We start from the raw sequence: 26682 nt of genomic DNA on the forward strand, positions 1-26682 counted from the left end.
CGACGGCAACACTTACCTCCAGGGAGGAAGAGACAGCTCCACAAGAAGACGAAAAGGACCAAGCAAAGCTGGTGGACGAGAAGTGAGGCGTGCTATAGGTCACAGCAACACAAGGAGCCCAGAGTAGGAAAAAAGAACGACGAAGAGACGTTGACAGGGATTTCACAATTTTGACAAAACTTCTTTTGGGAAACGAGTGTCCGGTGAACAGAGTGCATCCGTGAACAGTTGGACGATTAATTGTTGGGATAACACATTGTGCAAACTGGACTCTGCACCACTAAAGGCTGTATCCTCCAATTCTTGTTTGTAATGGACTTTTAGAGTGTGGACTGTCTGCTTTCCTTTTTTAAAAAAAGGAATTTCATTCCTGATATTGTTAGATTTTTTTTTTGTTCGTTTATCTTGGTAATTTATTTTATTGTCTTGTGTAATAGAAGTTACTGTTGCCTTTCCTGAAATTACTGTTGTGCTTTTCATTGTGTGTTTACTCACCGCTCAATTTAAAGACGCCTGTGTGCTATTTTCTGTAAATCTCAAGAGTTCCCAGTCTCTTAATAAAACTGGGTGGTGTAGTTGGATATTTTAACGGTGTCTAGGTTAGATTACCTGTAAGTGTGTCCAGACACCTGTCACATAATTTTGAGATAGTGCAATTACTTTTACAATAAATTTATGTCTTGTGTTGATTTCTTTATACACTACTCTCTCTTCGGTTTGGATGAAGCTATCTCTTAGATGCCTCATCAAACAGTTGCTTGTTTTAATGACAGTTCATCTATTTTTGTGCGGAAATACTCTTTGGATTCCATTTCATTACAACTCTGGATAACTCAGTCTGTATGATTCACTCTACCTACATTGTATTCTACGGTACTGTTTCAAGGTGCTTGGATAGCGGTGTATCTATTTATGCTAACACTACTTCTGATCCAGCACCACTAGTCTTTTGAATCCATCAGTTCTGATATAATGCTCTTATTTGTAATAAAGTTTATAACACAGTGGATCGCCACTTGGTGCGTGCAGTAGCCATTGTCTGAAGGAGTTTGCATTCTGTACATGATGACAGTAAGTGTCACTATTCTGAACTGTCTACTACACAAAAATTTGTAGTTTTTTTGGTGTTTGAAAATACTTTGTTGCTCTGCTGATTATAGTTCCTAATAAAATGAATGCATTCAATTCATTTTGCCTAATGTGAGGAATGACTGCTCTAATAACAAAAGCACTTTTATCATATTTCAGTGAAAAAGGCACCTGTGGGTTGTAAATAACTAAGATGTTATCAAGAGTCAAAAGTTCCTTACCACTTGTCAAACATGCTTTGCTCTGATCTTTGAACTGGCACAAGCACGTCACTTTGGTTTTGCAAAATTTGTCCATAATTAAAAGGGCTCCTGGATAACTTTCACCTTGTCCTTGGAAGCAAAGGCTACTCATCCATCAAAACTATGTCCCAGATATTCTACCCATGTCTGATCAAATTCACATTTAGATTAAAAAATCTTTATTTGTTCCAGATAAATACATTTACAGAATAAGCTAAATAGTATGAAATTCAAGAATACATTTTAGTAAAACAAAATTGCAAGGTGTAAAAAAAATCTGTTCAGTCAGAAGTACAAACAATCTAATATAACACTGAAACTATTAAAATATGTAATCATAAACCACACTAAAACCCCCACCCTTAACCAGAGCTGATAGAAAATTTGTAACAGAATGACCAAAAAAAGAGAAAAATGAGGCACACTGTGTTACACAGCCTCTTATCAATTAAACCAACAGGAGTGTAACAGAGATACACGCAGGAGCTTAGCAAAGTTAATTTAAAATAGCATTAATGGAATCTTGCCAAAATCTAGCTATGCCCAGTTCCATATAAAATAAATTATTTTTTATTTTTCTAGTTGTATATAATGTAAGATATCTTTTTGCCATTGATTTATGGTGGGTATGTTAAGATTCGCCTAGTTAAGGTGAATTAGTTGACATGCTAAAAATGTAGCATTGGAAATAATAGTTTATCACTGGATAATCAAAGCTCATCTGGAATAACTAAAAAGGCTGCTACTAAAGGATGTGCAGTGATCGTAAATTCTACTGTGACGGTGCAGGTCAGCTCCACACTCTCAGTTGTCTAGGGAGCCTCTTGAACCCACCACCGTCTGTAATGTAACCAAGGGATGAGCCAGCGGATGAGGACACAACACACATTTAGTAAGGGGTAGGTATACAAATGCTTCAAAGCTTTTATTAAAAACAAGTCAAAAACAGCCAGTGTTCCAAAGTGCAGTGCAAAAATTCAATAAATAAATAATTCATAAAACAAAGTAATGGTGGAGGTTAAAATCAAACAAAAATAATCCTTTTAAAAATCGAGGTTAAAAACATGGGCAGAAAACTGTTTTTTAAAATCTAGTCCTCGGTGCATCCCTTTGATATTGATGTCTCCTCTGCTCATTCTTTCAATGAGCCGTTCCATTGCTAAAACAGGGCTCCCCATCTTAACCCAAGGCTTGGGTCCCCAAAGGCCATGGCACTCACTATGGGGGTCTCAATCTGAGCCTCGCCGACCCCCACTGCCATTCCTGAACTTATGCTGCAAGTCGCCCCTTCCAGTACTGTATCATTCTGGGTCTCGAAATCACTCAGCCAGAGTGATCACTTCTTCAGCTCCAGAGCATCGGCCGCATACTCTGCTGAAGGGGCGCTCCTTCTGGCTGTCTGCCTCCTCTTTCTTTTTTACTCCCACCGGCACTCACCTGTCTTTCTGCCTGCTTCTCCCTGTCCCTCTCTCTCTCTTCTCTTTAGCCTCCATTCTCCCAATCAATCCTCCTTTCATCTTCTCTCAACCTGTTTTTTCCTTTTCTCATGCCGGCTCATCCTTATATGACTCCGTGGGTGCAGCATCCCAATCGTGCACTAAAGGAAGCCGATGAAGCAATGCAGTCAGACCGCACCCTCATGTGCAGGTACGTCTTGCTCCAGTTACTCCACCAACCCCCGGTAGCTGCATGAGCATGCACACCTCAGAGATCAAGCCAGTCAATGAATTATTTATTCAAAATCGGCCACGTTTTTGTAAGCCATGGACCCGTTACAGTATACCATACCTACAATATTGGATAGGTAAGAAAAAAACTTTTCCCAGAATGGCTTTAAATTTGGACAGTCCCATAAGAAATGCTCAGGCAAGCCAGGGCATTTTTTCACATTTAGGGTCCAATCCCATAATAATTTCAGATTGTTTAATTTTCAAAGGATTTTCAGTGGATGATTGTCAGTGTGTTTTGCACAAACCAAAAGAAGAGTGAATGTTTTAAATTATCACCTTTCACTGCTTGTCTAAGATATTGATAGAGAAGGACACACTTCTAGCATAGCTGAAGGTGGTCTAATGGTTAGATTTTTTTAAACTTATCTACGGTCATTTTGTAGGATTGTAGGATCTTTTTTTAGAATACTGAAAATGAGACTATTCATCTCTGCCAGTAACCAGAATGTCATCAAAGTAGACCACGATATATAATGAAAGATAGATTTCCCATCAGTTAAAAAAAGAATATGCTGCACTGAAGCTATAGGGCTGTGTATTATAAACAAACAGGCATGTTCAGACCTCTGTATTTTTTGAGAAATATTCATCCAGCAACTCCTGGTAAGCTGGGTCCAAATAAATTTGATGAATGTCTTACTTTAAAGATATTACATCAGTAGCAAATGGGAAGGGGTATGTTTCAGTATTGGGTGGTTGGTTATAGTCAACTTTTATGTTCATCTAATAAACAAATTGACTCACCTCTTATAACAATTGGTACTATTGGTGGGACCTATTCACTCTGTCTCACTCGTTTAAATATATTAGTCTGCTTTAGTCTTGCTATTTCCTTATCAGATAGTTCCCTCATGGCTAATGGGAGTGGTTGGCTCCTAAGAGATTCAGCAATCACTTTAACAACTCTCAACAAGCCTAGTTCATGTTCTAGATATAATATTTAGATAGATATTATATATATGGTTGGCCTCCTAATGCTGGTGATGCTCCTGTCACCAGTATCAGTGATACTGAATCCTTTTGGTCATTTTATGTCACAACATCCCAACACAAGAATGTTTTCACTAGTTTACTCCTTATGTTTTACATTTTCTCCCTCTAGCAGCAGATATGCAGAAACCTGATGATATAATTCTTGAGAGATTACGCTGATGGCAGTCCTTGTGTCTATTTCCGAATTCTTCATTTGCTTAGAAATCTGCTTTGAAACAATGCCTGTCAGTTATTAGCATGTTTACTCTGTTGTCTTTTGCAATTTGATATATTAACATTCCACTGATGGCGTCCCTTACCTTGACATGCCTTTTTAGTATGTCTTACTCTGCTGCAAGTGTGACATTTACTGTCCTTGAAATTACATTAATTTGTGTTGTGATTCATTCCCTTGCAGCAGTGGCATTTCTTGTTTTCTCAGGCAGGGCTTTCATGGACTTCATTTACATTTGCAACCATTTTACCCAGCATTTATAGTGCAAACGCCATGGCTTAACATGTGGAGTTGTGCAGGAAACATTTAAACTTCTAAATGGCAGTACCCGTAGAGAAACACAGACACAACATAGTGATGTCATGACTTCACTGTAATAACAATAAAGTATATAAATAAAATGAAATTCACCAGTTAAAAAAACAAAATAAAATGTAACAGATTAATTCAGGTTAATGTTTCATTTGTAAAATGCTATATGCACTTGGCTGTTACTGCTAAAATACACATCTTATGCATCAACAGCCAAAGTCTCAATGGTTAAATGTTTCTCCCAGTAGCAGCATATGGCTGACTAAACCTGATTGTGTGTTGAAATCAAATAAAGACAGAAAAGAAGGATTACTTGTGAAGGCAGTGATGCTTGAAAAATGGTAAAATATAAAGAGGTAGACAAAAAACAAGAAAGCCAGATACCATCATGGACGTTGATGAAACACAAAACAGCACAATAGCTTGAAGACACTGAGAGAAAAAGTCTGATAAGCTATAGTATTATCTAATATATAAAACTGAGTCAGAAATCAGTAAACAGGTAAAACAACTCCCTTTAAGACACTACTCAAGGCGGAACAACGTTAATGTTTCGATATGTTGTAAATGCAAACCTTTGTCTACTTACAGTACATAAAGCAGACCCCCTCTTTTCATGTTTTTATTACAGTGACAATAGCATTTTTGTTAATTATGTTTTATTTTTTGTCTTGTTGCATGTGATTTTTTTCAGTATTATTTCAGCCATGAAATTAGAGCATTTGACTGGAGGATGCTGTGATAATTATGAGCGCTCTTTTCATGCAAGTGTTATGTTTTCCTTGACTAACAAGTCCCCAGGTATTCACAGTTATAAACTCACACTGTGGCTTCTATTCCCACCTGAAGTCAATCCATTATTTTAATCAACCTCTGTGTCGTCTTGAAAAGAAACATTAAGAGATGAAAGTTTCAAAAAATGTAGTGGAAGACCAAATTATGGGTATGATGGAGGTAAAGTGGTGGTGGTGGTGATATCACCCTCTACAAATATTTCTTTCTCTCCTCTGTCTATCTTCCTAATTTTCCAATTAAAGGCTCACATCTAAAGATGTCTATATGGCTTGCCTTTCTTTGTGCATTTTTGAACACCTTCATATTTGTGTGCATATCAACCAATTTCATGTGTTCTCTTAATATTGATTAACATTAAAACAGTATTAACATGGAAAAAATTAGTCTACTGTATACTCTCTTAACATATAAATATTATTGGGATGATTATATGTTTTATGTATGCAAATGCAGCTTAATAATTTGAGCTTCACTATGAGTTCATTAGTAGAACTCTTTCAGCTTTATTTAATAAAATCTGCGTAACTTAGTTTTCTTCATAAATACAGTATGCCTCCATTCACCACCCATTTATTTATAACTCTCCTTTTTATCCATTATAGTGGTCAGCACTGCTGCGTCACAGTGCCACACTCCCAGCCAATGAAGGATGTGCATGTTCCCTGGATGCTGCCGTATCCTTCCAGATCACAAGGACTGTATTGCTAGTTTAAATGGGGCCTGTCATTGGTGAATGTGGCTATGGACACGGACTGATATTGCATCCAGGACTTGCCTCTTGCAACCTAGTAATGAGAACAACCTTGGTCCTTCACTCAGTCTAAAACTATCAATTGAACAGACAGCATGCTGACATGTGTAACATATCCAGTAACTGTCTGCAAGTTCAGTGATTTTTATTGAAGGCCAAATGGCTGACTTTAAAAATGTGCTGGCATTTGTAATAGAAATGAACTAAGAGAACAGGGCCAGCCCTAGCCTTTAGTATGGTCATAACAATGCAATTAGTTCTTAAATACCTTTTAAAAATTAACTTCAAATAATTGCAATTCACAAAAAACTATTATATATGCAAACACGTTCTGTTTGATCTATTTGTTGCATATTGCAATGTCCCATTTGTCTAAATATACAGTTTGTACACCCATATAACATGAATTTAGATATCAGACTGAAGAAAACATATGTTACTATAACTAGCACTTAATAAACAGGACGTAATTTTTAATAAAACAATTGTATTAATGATACCAAAATGCAAAATTACTAAATGCATAAAACTATGACTTAGCAGGAGAATAACAGCAATAATTAAATGACAAAATTAATAATGAAACCTAATTACCACAGAATAACAGAATTTTATAAACAGTGGGTGTTAAAGTACCAGCAGAACAGAGAGCTGTGTCAATGATATTTGTACAGTGCATGACAAAACTACCAGGGATAAAATTAAAGTAATTTTGAATGTACATTATTTTGTTAAATGGAAAGTGCTCTCAATGTTAAAAGATATTGGACATAAACCGGTTCTGCACATCATATATTCTAATATATTTATTGAATAACATCTTATTATTGAGGAATATTTTGGACAAAATTAAATAAATAAATGCACAAATAAAAAATGTGAAATGTGAGCATAAATGAATAAATGCGTCATGAAATGTGAGCATAAACAAATAAATGTATCATGAAAATTAAGCATAAATAAATAAATGTCACAAAATATGTTTTTTGTTGTTTATTTATTTATTTAATTTTGTCTGTAACATTCCTGCAAATGCATCATGAAATACAGCTTGAAATAAAACTGTTACTATCACTCTTCAAAGTTGAGAGGGTGGGCTCTAGCACATACTATGGTTTGATTGGCGAATCATCTTCTGTAGATTGCTAATGCCTAATTTAATATGTCTGTGCAGGATATGGACATAAAGGAGATAGCACAAGAATTAATTAGAAAAATGCTTAAGACTGCCGAAGATATGGATTCTGCCTAATCCATGTATTTCAGAGAGAAAACTGAAGATTTATCAGAAGAAATTAAAATGTTGGCAGCCCTTTTAGACTATGATATCGATTAAAATATTTTTGAAAACATCGAAGAACTGGTGCAATGGACTAGGCTACACGCCAGTTCAGGTGACGAAGTTACCTACCCTGGATGCCCATCCTTTAACATTCCAGCTGAGTCAGTAGAACACTTTCTCTTATGCGGTTTAAAAGTATGACAAATTGCAGATCTATACGGTGTATTAGAGAAGACAATCACAAGGTGAATGAGCCAGAGTGAGATACAGTGAACTGCACCTGTATCAATTAAAACAGTTTGTCATGGAAAGCCCAAAGCAGGGCCAAATAATATTTTGAATTGAATATTTGTTTTACAATTCTAAAATTGGGTGCATATTCACAGCTACTTTTTCAAACAACTTTACAGCTCTGATCAGTGGCAAACATGATAGTTTCTTATCTACCACAATGACCAGTGACATTTAGCAGGCACTGTAAATGGTTTTAATGTCATTAGGCCATCATTGGCCATCATCTTATTTATATTCATCTCCCCCACAGATGAATTGAGTTAGGCATGAGCAATCTATAGAAGATGTTTCAAAGTACAAAATGTTCTAAAGCCCACCCTCTAAACTATGACGAGTGAAAGTGACAGTTTTATTTCAAACCGTATTTCATGATGCGTTTGGAGGAATATTACAGACAAAATTCATTTATGCTCACATTTCTTGACATATTTATTTATTTGTGCTCACATTTCACTACACATTCATTTGTTCATGCACACATTTCACAGTACTTTTATTTATTTGCACATTTATTCGTTTATTTATTTTTAAAATATTCCTCAATAGCAAATTTGTATTCGGTACAAATAATAGGCCATTTTCTAGGTTTCCCAAATTATTTTTTTAATGCATTTGAAATGTAGGAAATGCACACTAAGTACAGATTTGACTCAAATGCCAGCATACAATGTGTGTAATAAGGCAATGGGTGATAAATCAATGTGTGTAATAAGTAAGTTTAACTAGTTACTTGTGCACTTGATCCATGATATTTCAAAAGTGCTCCTGGGAAGATCAATTAAAACAGTTACAGATTTATCATAATAACCACATTATTAGAAAAGTATCATTTTTAAACTATATTGTGAGCCATAAATAATGCATTGACTTCCAACCCAAGCTATGCTTGAGAAGGCTAACTTGAAAAATCTTGGCTAAGCTTCCCCCACGCTGAGCCTACCATCATGGTTCTAGAATTGTTACCATAGATATATAACAACATTACTACTGCACAATTAGGACCAAATTAAAGAAACAACTATGTAAGTAACATTTCTGTAAACAACTAGCTTGCGAATGTGTGCTATAATCTGACTTGTTATGTTGATACGGAATGCTGTTAATGACTAAACAGATGATCATTACCTATCTAAAGTTACTCACTACACCATGCTTCTCAATTCACTGTTATTCTCCAACTACCCTATGTACTCAGACACATCAAATTTTGTTGCAGCAGTGCAGTTACCAATTTCTTTTGCCACTTCAATGACTTTTAATTTAAAACCAGCTTCATATTTTCTTCTGATCGAGCGCTCCATCGTACATAAGGGATGTTCTTACGATAAGGGTGTATGAGGGTGTTTGACATACAAAACAGTGCAAATGTTGCTTCGGAATAGTTTGGGTATTACCGTGTGGTCACGTAGGCACAATACATAGAAACAAAAAAGGCATGGTTACTGTCTCAGATGGGCATTAGCATATCATAATCTCTTGTATCAATAACGTGAGTTTTCTGCATTCGACTTATATGACCGACATTGTAAAATACCAGAAGTTATATGGTAAAATCATGCCCTGACATATCCGCGGGAGAACTTAAACGCGAGTATATACAGTACATGGCAAAATAAAACAGAAAAAAATATAAATAATTTTTCTCTTCTTTTTATTGCTTCTTCCTCTTCTTTGGTTATGATAAGGCATTTCTTTTTGGTGGCATCATTGACATTTAGTGCCATTGCTACAGTAAACTCTATTGAACAAATCATTTGCTTAGGGGGTCCCTACTGTCTATGTCACTAATTAGCTAGGAGCAGCCCTGAAAGACAGTTATCATGTATATATTTTAAGTACAGCAAAAAAACTAAAATATGGTCTTGGAAGCGCTGTTTACTTTTCACAGGACAATTAAATCACAAAAGACTGTGTGTTGATATATATTGGATTAAATAAAAAGAAATTAATCTATGAGTGATTAAAATTTCCATTTGCTGCAGTGTGCTTTTGAAATTACTAAGGCTGGCAATAAATAACCCCCTATTTGTTGCAGTGAAATATGGTTGTGGTTTATGAAGAACACCATATATTTATTAGCATATTTCTTTTTGTGATAAATTTTTTATGGTTAAAAAGAAAAAAATACAGTAAAAGAAAGCCAACAATAACTGATTTTTGGGCAACGTAAGAACAAAAACAAAAACACTCCCAAAGCTTCCACCCGCCAAATTAGCATATTTCTATTATATATTATTTCTTTTATAATTTTCATATGTTTGATTTTGTGTAATTTCTCTTATACCTAAATCTTTTCAAGTCTATCATCTTTTATTCTTGTCATTTTAATGAATTTAAACTGTTTGTGTACACTCAATCAATCAGTCAGTCATTTTCTAACCCGCTTATTCCTGAACAGGGTTACAGGAGTCTGCTGGAGCCTATCTCATCTACCACAGGGGGCACGGCAGGAATAAACCCTGGACTGGGTACCAAATGCCTGGAGTAGTAAAAGAGGGAGACACAAGAGTAACACATGTACAGTCCTAACTTGTTTTTTTAACACTTCATACTAGTAACAAGCAAAATACTGATATTTTGTTTAAATAACTTTACATACTGTAATGGCTTCAAGGTTCTGCAGACACCCTAATTCAATACTTACCTTACTCAAAATGCTTTAAGAACAATCAAATCTATTTACTAGCTATCAGTAAACTTCCATAACACCCTCTGTATTTCAAAATTCTACATTGAGGTTCAGATTCAATAACACTAAGCAACATAAACACATTAAAATATAAAGTGCTATCAAGTGAGATTGACTGCCGAGTGTTTACAGCACAGCAGAGTATTTACTTGTTTCTAACGCAGTACAGAATACATCTTAGCTTACATGGAGGAAAAGCTGATGTAAAACAAATGTCAAATGTGTGTCTTGTCAAGAATTGTAGATATGTAGAAATTTCCTGTACACAGGGTTCTAGGTCTATAGTCCAAGCAGTCAGCAGGACTCTGTCTCCAAGTAAGTATACTTCTTGCTGCTTTTCCTTGTATGTACCCTCTAAAGCAGGGGTGCCCAACTCCAGTCCTGGAGGGCCGCAGTGGCTGCAGGTTTTCATTCTAACCCTTTTCTTAATTAGTGACCTGTTTTTGCTCCTCATTAACTTCTTTTGAATTCATTTTATTTGACTTGCTTTTGGAGACTAAGACCCCTCAATTGTTTCTTTTTCCTTAATTAGCAGCCAAACAATAATGAGATACAAAATGAGCCAAAACAGGACCAGCAAACTGTGACCATCATACAATATCTGAAAATAAAGAAAGGTGAAGGTCTCAGGAATGATGATCTACTCTTAGAAAAGAGAAAATTTCGGAAATGTCTGCTATTGCACAATGAGAGGAGCAACAAGCCATGGAATTAAAGAACGGGTTTAATTAATGACAAGAATCAGCACCTCTTTAAGCAACTGGTTGGAGTTAAATTGGTTGGAGTTTGAGGCCCTGACTTAGTTGGTCTTCTGCTGGCTCACTCACTTCACATTTCACTTCTGTTTGGGTGCCATTTAAGGAAAGAAATGAAACAATTCAGAGGAATGATGAAGAAATTCAGGGAACATTTCAAGTCAATTAAAATTAATTCAAAAGAAGTTAATTAGCAGCAAAAATAGATCACTAATTAAGAAAAGGGTTAGAATGAAAACCTGCAACCACTGTGGCCCTCGAGGACTGGAGTTGGGCACCCCTGCTCTAAAGCATTCAACCTTCTTGTAATATTCTTACAATCATGATGAAATAGCTAATCATTACTACCCTACGTTCACACTGGGATTCCTCGGTGAGTAAACAAGTTCAAATTGGATTTATGTATCTTACCACAGAGCAAACCGCGTACCATCTTTGCAGATCTCGTATTACAGCTGAGCAACAAGCAGCACCTACAGCATCTGTTCCCCACAGGAAAGGTGGTCTATCTAAGCCAAGTGTTATATCAAAACTACAAAGCTCTTTCATTTCACAGGCATATTGATTAGGATTATCCTAGTCCAGTTCATGAGAATGTGCCGAGTAGCATATGTGTCATTATTAAACAGTATATGTGAAAAAACAGGACAGAAAATGAATAAATGAATAAGAAGAGAGTGAGACAAGAGATGACCTTCATGATTCCAGTAGCTTCAGAAATTAAAATGATTACTTTAGGATTTATATATAAATAAAAATAAATATTAATTTAGTCCTTCAATACAAGAAGAAGAATAGGAATTAGTTTAGGACACAATAATATTTAGAAATGACAGGGCATTTTCCTTATTTCCCTGTATGAATTCTTTCATTTTTGATTCAGGTCTGGCTTTCCTTTAACGCGAGGACTACATTTCTCATAAAATGTATCATGAATTGGGAATCATGTAAGAGCAGAGTTGAGTTAATTTATGGGTCCAGACCTTGCCAGTCTTAACATCTACAATTTATACTTGAAGGAAATCAGTTATTCTTGCAGGTGTTGAGACCAATAATTTTGGCATTGTCAAAGGCTTTGGCGAGTCAAGACTTTAGTCAGCAAGCTGAGTGAATTACTGACAGTTCGAGAAAGTAAAATGGCTGTGAGGTTTGTAGAAAGTTACCCAAGGAAGTATTACTGAGAGAAAAATATTAAAAAAGAACTCTGAATGGCAATGGCATAGCATCATGTGGCACAACTGCTCAGTGACTTCTGATATACTTTTTATTTCCACATTAAACCGTAAATCATGTGAACTGCTGTTTTTTTTTATTTTATGAATGATGCATTTGTCAGGCACATTTCAATAAAAAAACTTTGTTTATACCAGCTGCAGTCTCATTTACGTGATCAGAATGTCAAGAAATACTTCCAAACCATCCTTGCTTAGTTACAAAAATTTCTTTACAAAACAGAATTCTACAAATGTAATATTTGTTGGGTATCTCTACCTCAGCCACTTTGGGAAACAAAGAAAATTCAAAACGAACATGCTTTATTTGTTTCATTTTTTAAATTAAAATTTTTTATAAAAGTGCCATTACATGCCAGGTGTGTGAAACTGATCTTGTCTCACGGCCGTAGTTTGTTGAAAAAAAAATATTTGTTAGAGTACAAAGGTATTTTTCTAAATGTTTCAAGGCACCAGTCTGCCCAACTGGAATCCTTTGACCTTTTAGATTTCAATATGGCCTTGTCTTTTGTAAAATACATTGTGATGGTGTGCTTTGTGAAAACAGCTGAATAAAGTAGTCTGATCCACTGTTAGACTGTGACAGTTGCGGTAAGTGGACCTGCATCATGATAGGTGGTTTTAATCAATAATTATGCTGTCACAAAAGTCATTGCTGTCAGAATAAAACCACAACACTTTGTTGGATATTGTAGATTTAGAAAAATGGCTGATAGAGAACCCCATTGACAAAGAGATTTGCAAAAAAACTATAGAACAGAAAGAACAAAGATTATTAGAGCTTTGTCAAGACATATACCGTTTAAGTCTTTTTAAATCTCCCACTTTAATGTAACATATTCTACAGATAAATGACTGATATGTATGCTGAATGACTGTAACAACCTGTAATTAAATAAACAGCATACCACATACAGTCTTTCATATTTCTTTATAGACATGTGGCAGGAACATTGTAAAATCGATTTCTGTCTTACACTGTTCACCTATTTGGTTATAACTGCAAATGGACATTCTTTTCCAGGCAAATTAATAAGTTTTAATGTCTTTCTCTAATTATTAGAGGTTGAATTTTGTAGAGTGGGAGGCACCTATTGTTGATTGTAGACAGAAAGGGATGAGTCTCTCTGTTTTTGTATTTCCCTTAATTAATATTTAAGCTCACTGACAAATGTTATCATCACATCCATGGAATGTACGTTGTTCTTTAAGATCGTGATTTTCCATACATGAAAAACAACATGCTCAATATGAAAATAGAGTGCTGTCTGCTATTGTTTCTTTTTCTCTTTAGTTTTTCATTTGTTAGTGCACTTTTTTGTTCCTCTTTACTTTTTTGGATGCTTAAAGAACTATAAAAATGCATTTTTCAGTTTATGACTCTGAAGAAGATAGAATTAGGATAGTTAAGGTATCAGCAAAACTAAATAAAAATGTAAATCTGATATAATAAATGTAAATTACCTTGTATTACATTCAGTTGTGCAAAAGTGGTATTAAGCTGTCATGGTAAATTATGAATCTGTGTTTTGTGTGCTTTTACTTTTTTTTTTTTTATAAAAAAGCAAATGCTGAGTTGTGTTTAATTCCACCTTTTGAAGTTTGTAAATGTAGCTCATTTTGTTTTATGCCTCGTTTTCATTGTTGGCATCAAATATTTTTCTATTTCTTGTAAGGATATTATCAAAAATCGATACATCCATTTACATTAAAATAATAATTTGTGGTTACCGTTTTCCTTTCAATTCATTAGCTACAGTATGTACGGAATTGAATAACAACAAGGGGGAAACTTTTAACTAAAGTTCTGTAATTGACCATTTTCCCCTTATCTTGCATGTCTGTTTTTTGGTCACATCATATAGACAGTAGCTCCTTCTTAACAATGAAATGAGAAGTTAACAATGGAGACTTTTGAGTTAAGGAAAACAAAGTAATCTGTGGAACTTTTTTTGGAATGTATGTTGTTACACCATGGCCAACACATTGGCAAAACAAAAACTATATGCAAGCTTTGCAAAATTAAGGTTTCTTACTCTTGTAACACAATTGCACACTTAAACAGATACCCCAATTAACAATGGCAGCAATATGTAAAAGGTAGTAGCCACATGTAGAAAACTGTAAGAGAAGCCCTGAAACAACGGGAAACTTCAGCAAATGTTTCTGTGCAGGGCTGACACAACTATCCGCCCAAGACTGTCAAAAGTGGAAGTTTGAATATTAAAGGACCTGACAGAATGTTGTAACCAGGAGATCAGTTAAATCATTAACACAGTAGAAACAACACAGCAATGAATGTCAGAAATGGGTTCTGTGAAAACAAAAAATATGATATGGAAAATAAAAGGTCTTAATCAGAACTTGGAATAATGATTACAATTTTTAATTGAAGCCAAATAATTGCACCAACCTGACGTGCCTGAGATTTCACCACTGGAGACACGCAACCATAAATGTCCAAACTTTTCATGCTACAGCTGAGTATGTGATGGTAACAACATTGACTATTGATTCCGATTTTGAGATGATCCGTTTTATATTTTAATCTGCTGACATGGAATGCAATCGCATGGCATAAAGCCCATGTGACAGTTTTCCAAAGCTGGAAAGTCCACTCATTAATATTTGAAAATTGTCCATAGAAATTGATAATTATTTGTAAAATATCCCACTGATCATTATGTGAAATAATTGTTGATAAAAATTGTACCTTCTGACTTGATATTACCTTTTTCAGTCTCTGTATTCTCAATATTGTTATTCTGTATGTCAATAATGGTTAAGTTAATAAATAAAATAGAATAATTAACAAAAAGAAGGAGTGCAATGAGTCACAGGTGGTAATCCGTTGATCACTGGAAAAGCTAAGATTAAAAAGTACACTATAGCAACAAAGAGGCTAATTAATTGCTCCAATACAACTCTAGCAAAAAACAAAGTAAAAGACAAAGCAAGATGATCAAAGTTGCACAAAGAGAAGGAAACTGCACATAAACTAAATCATTAAGGTACTAGGTACCTGTAAATAAATGAAATAAATTAGGTTTAAAACTTGTAAAACACAGAATTAGTTGTTGTTTAGATACTAAGTGCATTAAACACAAAAATATCACCAATAAGTTATCACAATTAGTGCTGAAGGGATTCAAAGAAATCTTGCAATACAATTTGCTATTATAAGTGTTTGCCTATTTTCTAAATTAATGAGATCAAAATAAATAGAACACTTACAACATAATTAGTGCATTTTATTTAATATTTAAAACATATAAATAAGCATTACACTAGCAACAAAAAATATTGTGCTCCATATAAAACGTCACTTAAATGTCTAACTGTAACAGAAGCAAATATAAAATTCCCTGCCGATGTACAATAAAACACAATAACGAAACACAATTTCTACTTTCACTATTAGTAGACTGTCTTTATTTGTGTTTGGATTCAGAAGTCAAGCCGCTTCATGTGGTGTTGGTCAGTATTTGTGAAAAAGGGTGATGCCATGTTTTGTCTTTTAACTTTTACCACATGTAAACTAAAATAATGTGCTCTTTTGATATTTGCTTTTATGATTGCAAACAGTTTTGAGCTACATTTTTGAGGTGTAACATATGTTGGTAATATTATTATTATCAAATTGATATTTAACTGCAGATTTAAGAGGATGACATGTTTTATTGTAGATTCTTTGCAGTTTTTAACTAAGAATAAATTCAGCTATAAGTCACACCACAGCAGCACCAAACCAGAACACACAGTCAACAACCAGTTAATACTGAAATATACAAAGCATTAAGAATGAAGATGCGATCCTTGGAGATTCAATTCTGTCATCACTGCATACAGTATAAACCTTCCTGAAGTATACTTATAAGAAACATATGATTTATTCCGCTTTTATATGACAGTTATCTTGCACTGAATACATAGATAAAAAAACTTCAAAACAACAGTTCCATATAAGTAATGAACATAAAAAATTCGGAATAAGAATAAGCAGAAGCACATTCACAAAGTGATCAAAAGTTATTAATAACCCACTACAAAACCAAAGGACAGTCAAGGCACTCTGCATACCTACTGCTATAATTATGATTAACTTTTAATATATATGTTCTGTTCTTTTTTCTTTAGAGAATTGCTGTGTGCTTACCAAAATACATACTTTTCAAACAGCAAGAACTAATACTAACTAGGCCGCAGAAAATATACTGTAACAAAAACATTATTACCCTCAGCTACAAATAACAATAACAAGCAAACAGTCAAGCACTTTGCTCTATATACTTTATCTGATACCATACATAAATAACATTTCTTGTGTTAAACAGCAAAATACAGTTATCATTAAAGGACTGCCTACATTATCCATAATGTTAACTTAATAAATGTCAACAAATGCACTAATGGGAGCCAAACATTACTTACCATGTTTATGGATGAAACTGGTCCAATGCTATTTACATAAATGTCCACGTCTATGACTGTTGGTTTAACTGTAAAATAAAAAAAAAATGAAAAAAGTAAATGCTAATGTTTGAAGCATTTTTAAAATCTTTTAATACCCCAGTTCAATGCAAAACTTGAAATCTGTGTAAGGTGACACATATATTTGTAGCTGTACATAGACGGTTATTGGGTCACAATGATTATAACATAAACAAATAACTAGAAATGAATAATAAAGCAAAAACACTTATAATGCAAATCTGACTGACTCACTCATCAACAAAAACACTATTCTGTTTAGCTAAAAAGTTGAAATATGGCAGGATGGTACATCTGGGGCAGTAGATATTCTTACTATACATATTATTTAGGAGTAAACACCATGCACCCCCCCACTCACACACACAATAGAATCCCAAAATCTCAAAAATGCTTGGCAGATTTGATTGAAATGTGGAGAAGCTGTAGAAAAAAGCTGACATGTGTTTGTTATTTGTTGTTAATAATGCTCTAGTAAGTGGGACATTCTAATGCACTTTGTCCCTGATTCCCCACAGTGCTGACAGCGATTGCATGGAGAAATAGGGCATGTCAGTTGATGCAAATGAAGTCTGTCTGCAGAAGCGAATTAAAATTAGCAAAGTTCGGTGAAGCTCAAAGAAGGCACGTTTAGCAAGTGCTTTCCAAGGTCTGTGGCTTTGAGCTTAGTCAATTTCTAACAACTGATCCAGTAAGAAAAGCATTTAATATATATTACCCCCACGTCACCCCTTCATCTTATCTGTAATCTTGTGAAAATGCCGAACTGGGGACTACAATTCCCATCAGCCACTGTGCTGCTCCAGGTAATGTCACCAGCACTTTCAAAGTTTAAATAAGAACACCATCAATAAAAGCATTGTGTCATCAAAGGTAGCAACTGCTGTTTTATTTCCTCAACCACTTTGGGATAACAAATTCATTGTCTTGTTGGATTACAGCATATACCTTGGAATATTAGAACATTAGAACAATCTAGACAAGAACAGGCCATTCAGCCCAACAAAGCTCATCAGTCCTATCTACTTATTTCTTCCAAAAAAACATCCAGTCAAGTTTTGAAAGTCCCTAAAATTTTACTGTCTACCACACTATTTCCTAACTGTGTCCCTGTGTTCTTGATGAACTCATTTTAAAATAACAGTCCGGATCCACTGTTCTAATTCCCTTCATAATTTTAAACACTTCAGTCATGTCACCTCTTAATCTTTTTTTGCTTAAACTGTATAGGCTCAGATCTTTTACTCTTTCCTCATAATTCAACCCCTGTAGGCCTGGAATCAGCCTAGTTGCTCTTCTCTGGACCTTTTCTAGTGCTGCTATGTCCGTTTGTAGCCTGGAGACCAAACCTTCACACAGTACTCCAGATGAGGCCCCAACAGTGCATTATAAAGCTTGAGCATAACCTCCTTCGACTTCTACTCCACACATCGTGCTATATAACCTAACATTCTGTTTTCCTTCTTAATGGCTTCTAAACACACACAGTATGTATTTGACTAGCTATATTATACAACCTGTATTGGTTGTACTTCCTTTCTTGAAATAGAGGAACAGTTTTTCTAAATAATTAAAAGAGTAGAAAAATGTACTACTCCAATTTTAAATAACTGAAAATTGAAATCTACACATAAACTTTTAATAATTTTTGCTAAAAACAGATTAGAAAAATGCAGATCACAAATAACATTATATAAGCCAAATGCCACAAGGGAAAATTTTTTAAAGAAAAAGTTTAAAGAAATTAATGTGATTGACTGTTGTAGATGTCCCAGAGGATGAGTGGGTGTCCTGCCCAGGATGGAGGCGAATTCCTTACTCGACCAAGATTCCATAACAGAAGGATGGAATAAGTGTTGGCAATAGCCAGCCAGGATGCCTTATCATTCCCATTATGACTGGGATATTCAAAGTCACCAGCAGGGAAGCAAGTCATCCCTCACCATTCTAGGTGACAGTGTCCCTCATGTAGGGTCCCAGTCTGGATACCCCCAGGGCTGCATGGGAGTTGGAATTCGGAAGTGCAGGGCTCCCCAGGGGACAGTAGAGGGAGCTGCCAGGGGAACAGCTCCCTAACTTTCTTATAGCCTGGAAGTGTTTCCAACTGGCCATGTAATGTCACTGGAAGTACTCCTTCAGTTCACCTTAAAAGGAGCCCTCTTCCATAGCTCTTGGAGTCAGAGTCAGGAGGAAGTGGGCAACACTCAGCTGGAGGACGGAAGGAGGAAAATTCATTGTTTTATCATGTTTATAATTGCATTTGTGGCTTGGAAAGGAATAAAAATCCTTTATTTGGTGCTTTACTCTGTCTGTGGTTTGGAGCTCTCCAGGGTCCCCTTGTAGTTATAATGCCTAAAATGTATTTCAGCCCATGTAAATGCGAAGAGAAATATGTAGCTTGAAATAAAGATTGACAGATGCATATCTTCTTTCTAATGATAGTAAAAATTAGGCAGATAATGTGCCATAATTGTAAAAATAATTGATGGTTACCATGCCCCCTTCTAAAGCATCCAGATTGCACATTTCTCATTTTAGCACCTGAGATAGCAAGGAGGAGAAAGATGTTGTTGGAGGTAGAAGGTCTGATGCTATTTTGAAAAAGGACAAGTGAGAAGGAAAGTTTTGTCAGAGGACTTGCTTCAGTTCACTCTGTCATCAGACAAATAATTCAGATTAACCTAAAATGCAGAAGAGCTGTATTGGAATGGTTAGTGCAGCTGCTGCTGTGTTTATGTGGGTATTCTCTGAGTATTCTGGTTTTTCTTCAAAATACCCAAAATGGGCGTACTGGGTCTATTGATGAGACTATGTTGGTCCTGTGTCGGTGTATGTATAAGTCTGTTCTGCTAAGGACTGACAGTGCATTTAGGTGTGGATCTTGCTTGACTTTGATGCTGCAAATATACAGTATGCATCAGTCCCTGTGACTCTGAATTGAACTGGGCACATCTGATAATGAATACTGTTATTTGTGAATATAGTAAGGTATCTACTGTATGACATACTACATATGCTACAATATAATGATTTATTCTTTATTTGATTCCAATACTGTAGAACCTCTGGTCACAAACGTTTCCGAACACATACAAATCGGGTTACGATCAAAAAGTTTTTTTTGTTCATGACCACACGCTTTGGTGGTGAACAAAAACACTGGCGGCCAGTTTCCCTACGAGCGTTCATACGCGCCAATGATTTTCCATTCTCCGTTTCCCATTTTCTTTTGTTTGCGTATACAGGGCCTAACAAAGCAGCTGGTGTTGCAAAAGGAGTTACAATGTTAACCAAGCAGAGGCCTTAAGTGCTGGAAGTGGTGGAAAAACTGTTGCTAGTGTGGTTAAATGAGAAGCAACTTGCAGGGGATAGCATAAGTGAGTCAATCATATGCGAGAAAGCCAGAAAGATTCATGGCGATTTGCTGAAAAATAATCCTTCTTTGAGTGGTGAAGGTGAGGAATTTAAAGCCAGAAGAGGATGGTTTGAAAAGTTTTGTAAGAGAAGTGGCATTTAATTTTTGTTCTCTGTGCTTAAAACTCATAAAAAAAAGTGTTTACAGCGAATGGTTCATAAGGGTCAGGCGTGAAGTCTTACAATGTTAGTTTTCTCTGTTGTTCAAGGTTTTCTCAGTGTTATTCAATGTTTTAACATTTAGTTTACTATTACACTGTGCATTCTATGGTATAATTAACTATTTTTGTGCTTAAAAAATTATATATTTATATACAGTTTGTACGGTCTGGATTGGATTAATTGTATTTACATACAATTTTATGGTGAAATTACGTTCGGGTCGCGACCAAATCGGGTCGTGTCCAGAGTTTTGGAATGAATTACGGTCGTGACCAGAGGTACCACTGTATATGGGTACTATACTACAGTTGTTAACAGTTATTACTTTCTTATTAAACCAATTTTTATTAGGCAAATTGGCAAAACACAGTTTTTAAAGTAAGGAATAAATATATTTTTATCAATTTCATTAATTTTATAATTTGAAAGAGTTTCCTACTTTTTAAAGTATTTTCTTTGTTTTAAGCTACAGTGATTAAAAAAATGACAAATAGCAAAATTCTATTGACATTTATAATGCAGTTGCCCTTCAAGGACTTAGTTCATTACCCACCAAACAGTATTATGAGTTATTCTGTTAGTCTGCTAACAATGATGTTTTGAAGGGAATGTCCTAGGGAATCAAGGTAATATTGTCTAACTGCAGCATGTCCTGCTGCATCGATTTTTTTTTAGTTATTTAGAGGTTTATAGTGAATATTTTATTACTGTGTTGTCCTGATCAACTTCAGCATGAGTTATACTAATTTAAATATGTATAGTATAATAGAAATCTCTGTTCAGGGATTGTTGCTGCCTTGTGCCCAGTTTTTGTTAGGGTAGGCTCCAAAAACCCTGCCCTAAACACTTATAGGAAAGTTAGGAAAATTGATTGCATATGCTGCTGATAATAATCAAGCAGAGTATACAATTTTAATCCCAAGCAGCTCTGCATTGTTTCTCTATACTGACTTGCTGTTGATGCTATTTAGCTATGGCCATACTTCTGAAATACACCTAGCATTTTGATTTTAGTGTAATATTATGTGCCAGGCAAACTTCTTTATTGTTGAAATTGCTAATTTTCAAATTTATGCTAACAAAACACATATAAATTAAGTCTTTTAGCAATGCAAGCCAGGGTTAAATACAAATGATCTAACTTTTGTTTGCATATTATATTACACTGCCCCTTCAAAGTCAACCTAAGATGGCCCTACAATGACCAGTTAAACACATTTTTTAGTTTCTGTTGCAGACATTGCTGCAAAGATGAGCAATACTTCAAGATGTTATTTCAGAGGCTATGTATACATGGACATAGTAGAGATAATTACATAGATTAGGTAAAGAAAAAGCATAACATTCCCCAGCCAAATTAATCTAGTTTAGAGTCGCAGGCCATGGCAGATTCTATTCAGGCACACACCCATACTTAGCCAATTTAGTATCACCTTTTAACCTAACACATGCATCTTTCAGGGATATATAATAGAAGAACATGAAAAGTTCATGTGGATAATAGCCTTGATATTCAGATTTGGAACTGTGACGGTCCAAGTTAGCTCCACACTCCCTTATCACATCCGGGAGCCTCTTCAACCTGAAACTGTCGATAGTTATATACCGAGATGAGCCATGCAAATGAAGACACACACATTCAGCAAGGGATTGGTGCAAAAGGTGTCAGTACTTTTATTAAAACCAAACAAAAAACAAAGTGAAGTTAGTTCAGTACATGAAAAAGTCCCAATAAATAATCCATAAAACCCATGCAAAACGCGGAAGTTAAAAGTTCAATGAATATATTCCAATTAAAAGATGTTAAAATCCAAGGGCAAACACACTTCTTCCAAAACCACAAGTCTCAGTGGTGCTTTCTAAAACCTGATGTCTCCCTGGCTTACCCTCTTCGGCATCCGCTGGACGAGGAGACATCAAAGAGCAGGTGCAGACAACTCTGTAATCCTGTTTGGGCCACTGTTGCCAGTCCACCAGCGTGGGCAGGTGCTGCATCGAGCAGTACTCCCTCTGACTTCTGCTGCAATTCCCTGGTCTTGTGGGGGATCCTCCTGGAGTAGGTTGATTACTCCTGCTTCGAGGCTTTCTTTCCCATTTCTTTCTTTATTTTTGTGCTCCCTTCTCTGCTGTGCAGTATCCTCTTTATACCGCTTGATTGGGAGCAGGTATGGTGCTTTGTCCACCCCAAGATGTGAATAAGGCACCTCATTGATCCACTCACATTTTCACATGTAAGTGTGATCAGCTAAACACCCCATTCAACTCTGGAGTGAAGCTCACTCACTCACTTCAACACCTGTTCGGAGTGCACACTACACAGAATATGATTATCTCTCTATTATAAAACAAAATCCCGGGAGAGAAAGACTAGGGAGATGAGACGTGATCTTCACGTAAAGATCACAGAAGACACTTAAAAGACCTGCAAGACAAAAGAGATCGCGGGTTCGGAGGGATGTTAAACATGGGACTTTGTGCCAAGAGATTGACCCAGGACCGTCTCGCGGGGACGTAGAACATGAGATTCTTGCAAGACACGCCCTACTTACAACCAATATCAAATAAGACCATGGGCAGCAAAACACTCAGTCATGTCAAGGCTTTGAGCACACACAGATCCAGGGCTCTTAGCACATATAAAGCATATAAGGACAATACGTTATAAATAAAACGTCGACGACTAAGCGAAGAAGAAAGAGCAGTGCAGAGAAAAGAGACTCAAAAGCATTGGAGAGAAAAAATGCATAAAAGATAAACAATAATCTAGGTGCAAATTCAGAAAATAAGGAAAGTAATAATCAGACCGGAACAAGTGGAATTGAAAAAAAGCATGTCCAATTGGGCTCAGAATTAAAAGACAAAGAGTAAAAGACAAAGTAGAACTTCATAAAGACATTCAAAAATGTTGGCACTATACAGATACAGAGCAGGCTAGAAATTATGAAAGCAGTGGAATTCGAAAGGCTCAAAAAAAACGATGATTATGACGTTGGCGTTCTTTTTCTTGATTGTTCAAGTAAAACTTTTGTGAGACTTTACTACGTTTGTCTGTTTTTTTTTCTTACTTCTTCTTTTCGAACCGGACGCGGAGGTCGCTACAGTATCAAAAAAAGATAGTAAAGATCGCATTAGCACAAACAAAAGGAAATTATCCACCCATCCATTTTCCAACCCGCTGAATCCGAACACAGGGTCACGGGGGTCTGCTGGAGCCAATCCCAGTCAACACAGGGCACAAGGCAGGAACCAATCCAGGGAAGGGTGCCAACCCACGGCAGAAAGGAAATTATTACTCGAAAAAAGGGAAAATAATCATCACGGACCAGGTGTAATTGAAAAAATAGCAGGACAAAGCGAGGTCAGAAATAAAAGACAAAGAGTATAAAACAAAGTAAAACGTCATAAAGAGTTTAGAAAACAAGGGGGCCAAACACATGCAGAGCAGGTTATAGATAATGAAAACAGTAGAATTTTAAAAGACTCAAAAAAAACGTAGGCGCGAAACACATGCAGAGCAAGATACAGAATATGAAAGCAGAAAAAAACGAAAGTGTCAAAACAAAGAAAGTAAACATCACATTAGCGCAAACAAAGAGAAATTATTACTCTGAGAAATAACGAAAAGACGAATAGAGATCGAATATATGTAAATATTATAAGGCTTTGAAGTTTAAGTAAGAGAATTTTAAAAAACTCACATGCATTTATTGGTTACTTTGCAAAAAAAATTATTAACAAAAAGAGCAACCTATCCTGAATTATGGTACAAAGTCATTAAACACATGTCTCACGGACCTCATTTAAAAGATTCAGCATGTTGGGACTCTAAAGATTCCAAATATTGTTTTTAAAGAAGTTCTGAAATAAAAGTGAAACTAATGAAATAGTAACAATTCAAAGAAAAAAAAAATCTTAAAAGTGTGTATCTGGAAAACCAAACACAGGGGTTGGCAAGCCAAGCGAGCAGGGAGCGAAGTCCCCTAGTTTATTTAAAAACTGCACTGCGCCACAGACCTCCCATCACAGGGACGCTTGATTTATGAAGCAGCAGTGCTAACAGCTGAAACCCCAAGGCAACCAAGTACACGAATACTTTTACAGAAATTTATATATATATATATATATATATATATATATATATATATATATATATATATATATATATATACAGTAATCCCTCCTCCATCGCGGGGGTTGCGTTCCAGAACCACCCGCGAAATAAGAAAATGTTTATATGGTTATTTTTATATTGTCATGCTTGGGTCACAGATTTGTGCAAAAACACAGGAGGTTGTAGAGAGACAGGAACGTTATTCAAACACTGCAAACAAACATTTGTCTCTTTTTCAAAAGTTTAAACTGTGCTCCATGACAAGACAGAGATGACAGTTCCGTCTCACAATTAAAAGAATGCAAACATATCTTCCTCTTCAAGTCAGGAGCAGATGTCAGAGAGAGAGAGAAAAAAAGCAAACAAATCAATAGGGCTGTTTGCTTTTAAGTATGCGAAGCACCGTGGCACAAAGCTGTTGAAGGCGGCAGCTCACACCCCCTCCGTCAGGAGCAGGGAGAGAGAGATAGAGACAGAGTTTGTTTTTCAATCAAAAATCAATACGTGCCCTTCAAGCTTTTAAGTATGCGAAGCACCGTGCAGCATGTCATTTCAGGAAGCAGCTGCACAAAAAATAGCAACGTGAAGATAATCTTTCAGCATTTTTAGACAAGCGTTCGTATCGTCTAGGTGTGCGAACAGCCCCCCTGCTCAATCCCCCTACGTCAGGATCAGAGAAAGTCAGTGCAAGAGAGACAGAAAAGTAAGCCGGGTAGCTTCTCAGCCATCTGCCAATAGCGTCCCTTGTATGAAATCAACTGGGCAAGCCAACTGAGGAAGCATGTACCAGAAATTAAAAGACCCATTGTCCGCAGAAATCCGCGAAGCAGCGAAAAATCCACAATATATATTTAAATATGCTTACATATAAAATCCGCGATGGAGTGAAGCCGCAAAAGGCGAAGCGCGATATAGCGAGGGATTACTGTATATATATATATACAGTTAGGTCCATAAATATTTGGACAGAGACAACTTTTTTCTCATTTTGGTTCTGTACATTACCACAATGAATTTTAAATAAAACAACTCAGATGCAGCTGAAGTGCAGACTTTCAGCTTTAATTCAGTGGGGTGAACAAAACGATTGCATAAAAATGTGAGGCAACTAAAACATTTTTTTAACACAATCCCTTCATTTCAGGGGCTCAAAAGTAATTGACTCAAAGGCAGGTGTGGGCAAGTCCGTCGTTATGTCATTATCAATTAAGCAGATAAAAGGCCTGGAGTTGATTTGAGGTGTGGTGCTTGCATGTGGAAGATTTTGCTGTGAACAGACAACATGCGGTCAAAGGAGCTCTCCATGCAGGTGAAAGAAGCCATCCTTAACCTGTGAAAACAGAAAATACCCAATCCGAGAAATTGCTACAATATTACGAGTGGCAAAATCTACAGTTTGGTACATCCTGAGAAATAAAGCAAGCACAGGTGAACTCAGCAACGCAAAAAGACCTGGACGTCCACGGAAGACAACAGTGGTGGATGATTGCAGAATCATTTCCATGGTGAAGAGAAACCCCTTCACAACAGCCAACCAAGTGAACAACACTCTCCAGGGGGTAGGCGTATCGATATCCAAGTCTACCATAAAGAGAAGATTGCATGAAAGTAAATACAGAGGGTGCACTGCAAGGTGCGAGCCACTCATAAGCCTGAAGAATAGAAAGGCTAGATTGGACTTTGCTAAACAACATCTAAAAAAGCTAGCACAGTTCTGGAAAAACATTCTTTGGACAGATGAAACCAAGATCAACCTCTACCGAATGATGGCAAGAAAAAAAAGTATGGAGAAGGCGTGGAACAGCTCATTATCTAAAGCATACCACATAATCTGTAAAACACGGTGGAGGCAGTGTGATGGCTTGGGCGTGCATGGCTGCCAGTGGCACTGGGACACTAGTGTTTATTGATGATGTCACACAGGACAGAAGCAGCCAAATGAATTCTGAGATGTTCAGAGACATACTGTCTGCTCAAATCCAGCTCAATGCAGTCAAATTGATTGGGCGGCGTTTCATGATACAGATGGACAATGACCTAAAACATATAGCCAAAGCAACCCAGGAGTTTATTAAAGCAAAGAAGTGGAAAATTCTTGAATGGCCAAGTCAGTCACCTGATCTTAA

The 26682-nt window shown here is 36.1% G+C and overlaps 1 protein-coding gene across 1 annotated transcript in view; it reads right to left on the reverse strand.

Moving 5' to 3' along the window:
* Positions 1–26682, reverse strand: part of LOC114650417 (gamma-aminobutyric acid type A receptor subunit gamma3) — a 1188096-nt gene that overhangs the window by 926707 nt on the left and 234707 nt on the right. The window contains exon 3 of the mRNA XM_051927200.1: positions 16810–16877. Coding sequence (XP_051783160.1) covers positions 16810–16877 — 68 coding nt within the window. The remainder of the gene's footprint in view (positions 1–16809; positions 16878–26682) is intronic.

The sequence above is a fragment of the Erpetoichthys calabaricus genome, chromosome 4 (assembly GCF_900747795.2).
Source record: "Erpetoichthys calabaricus chromosome 4, fErpCal1.3, whole genome shotgun sequence".
Taxonomy (NCBI): Eukaryota; Metazoa; Chordata; class Cladistia; order Polypteriformes; family Polypteridae; genus Erpetoichthys; species Erpetoichthys calabaricus.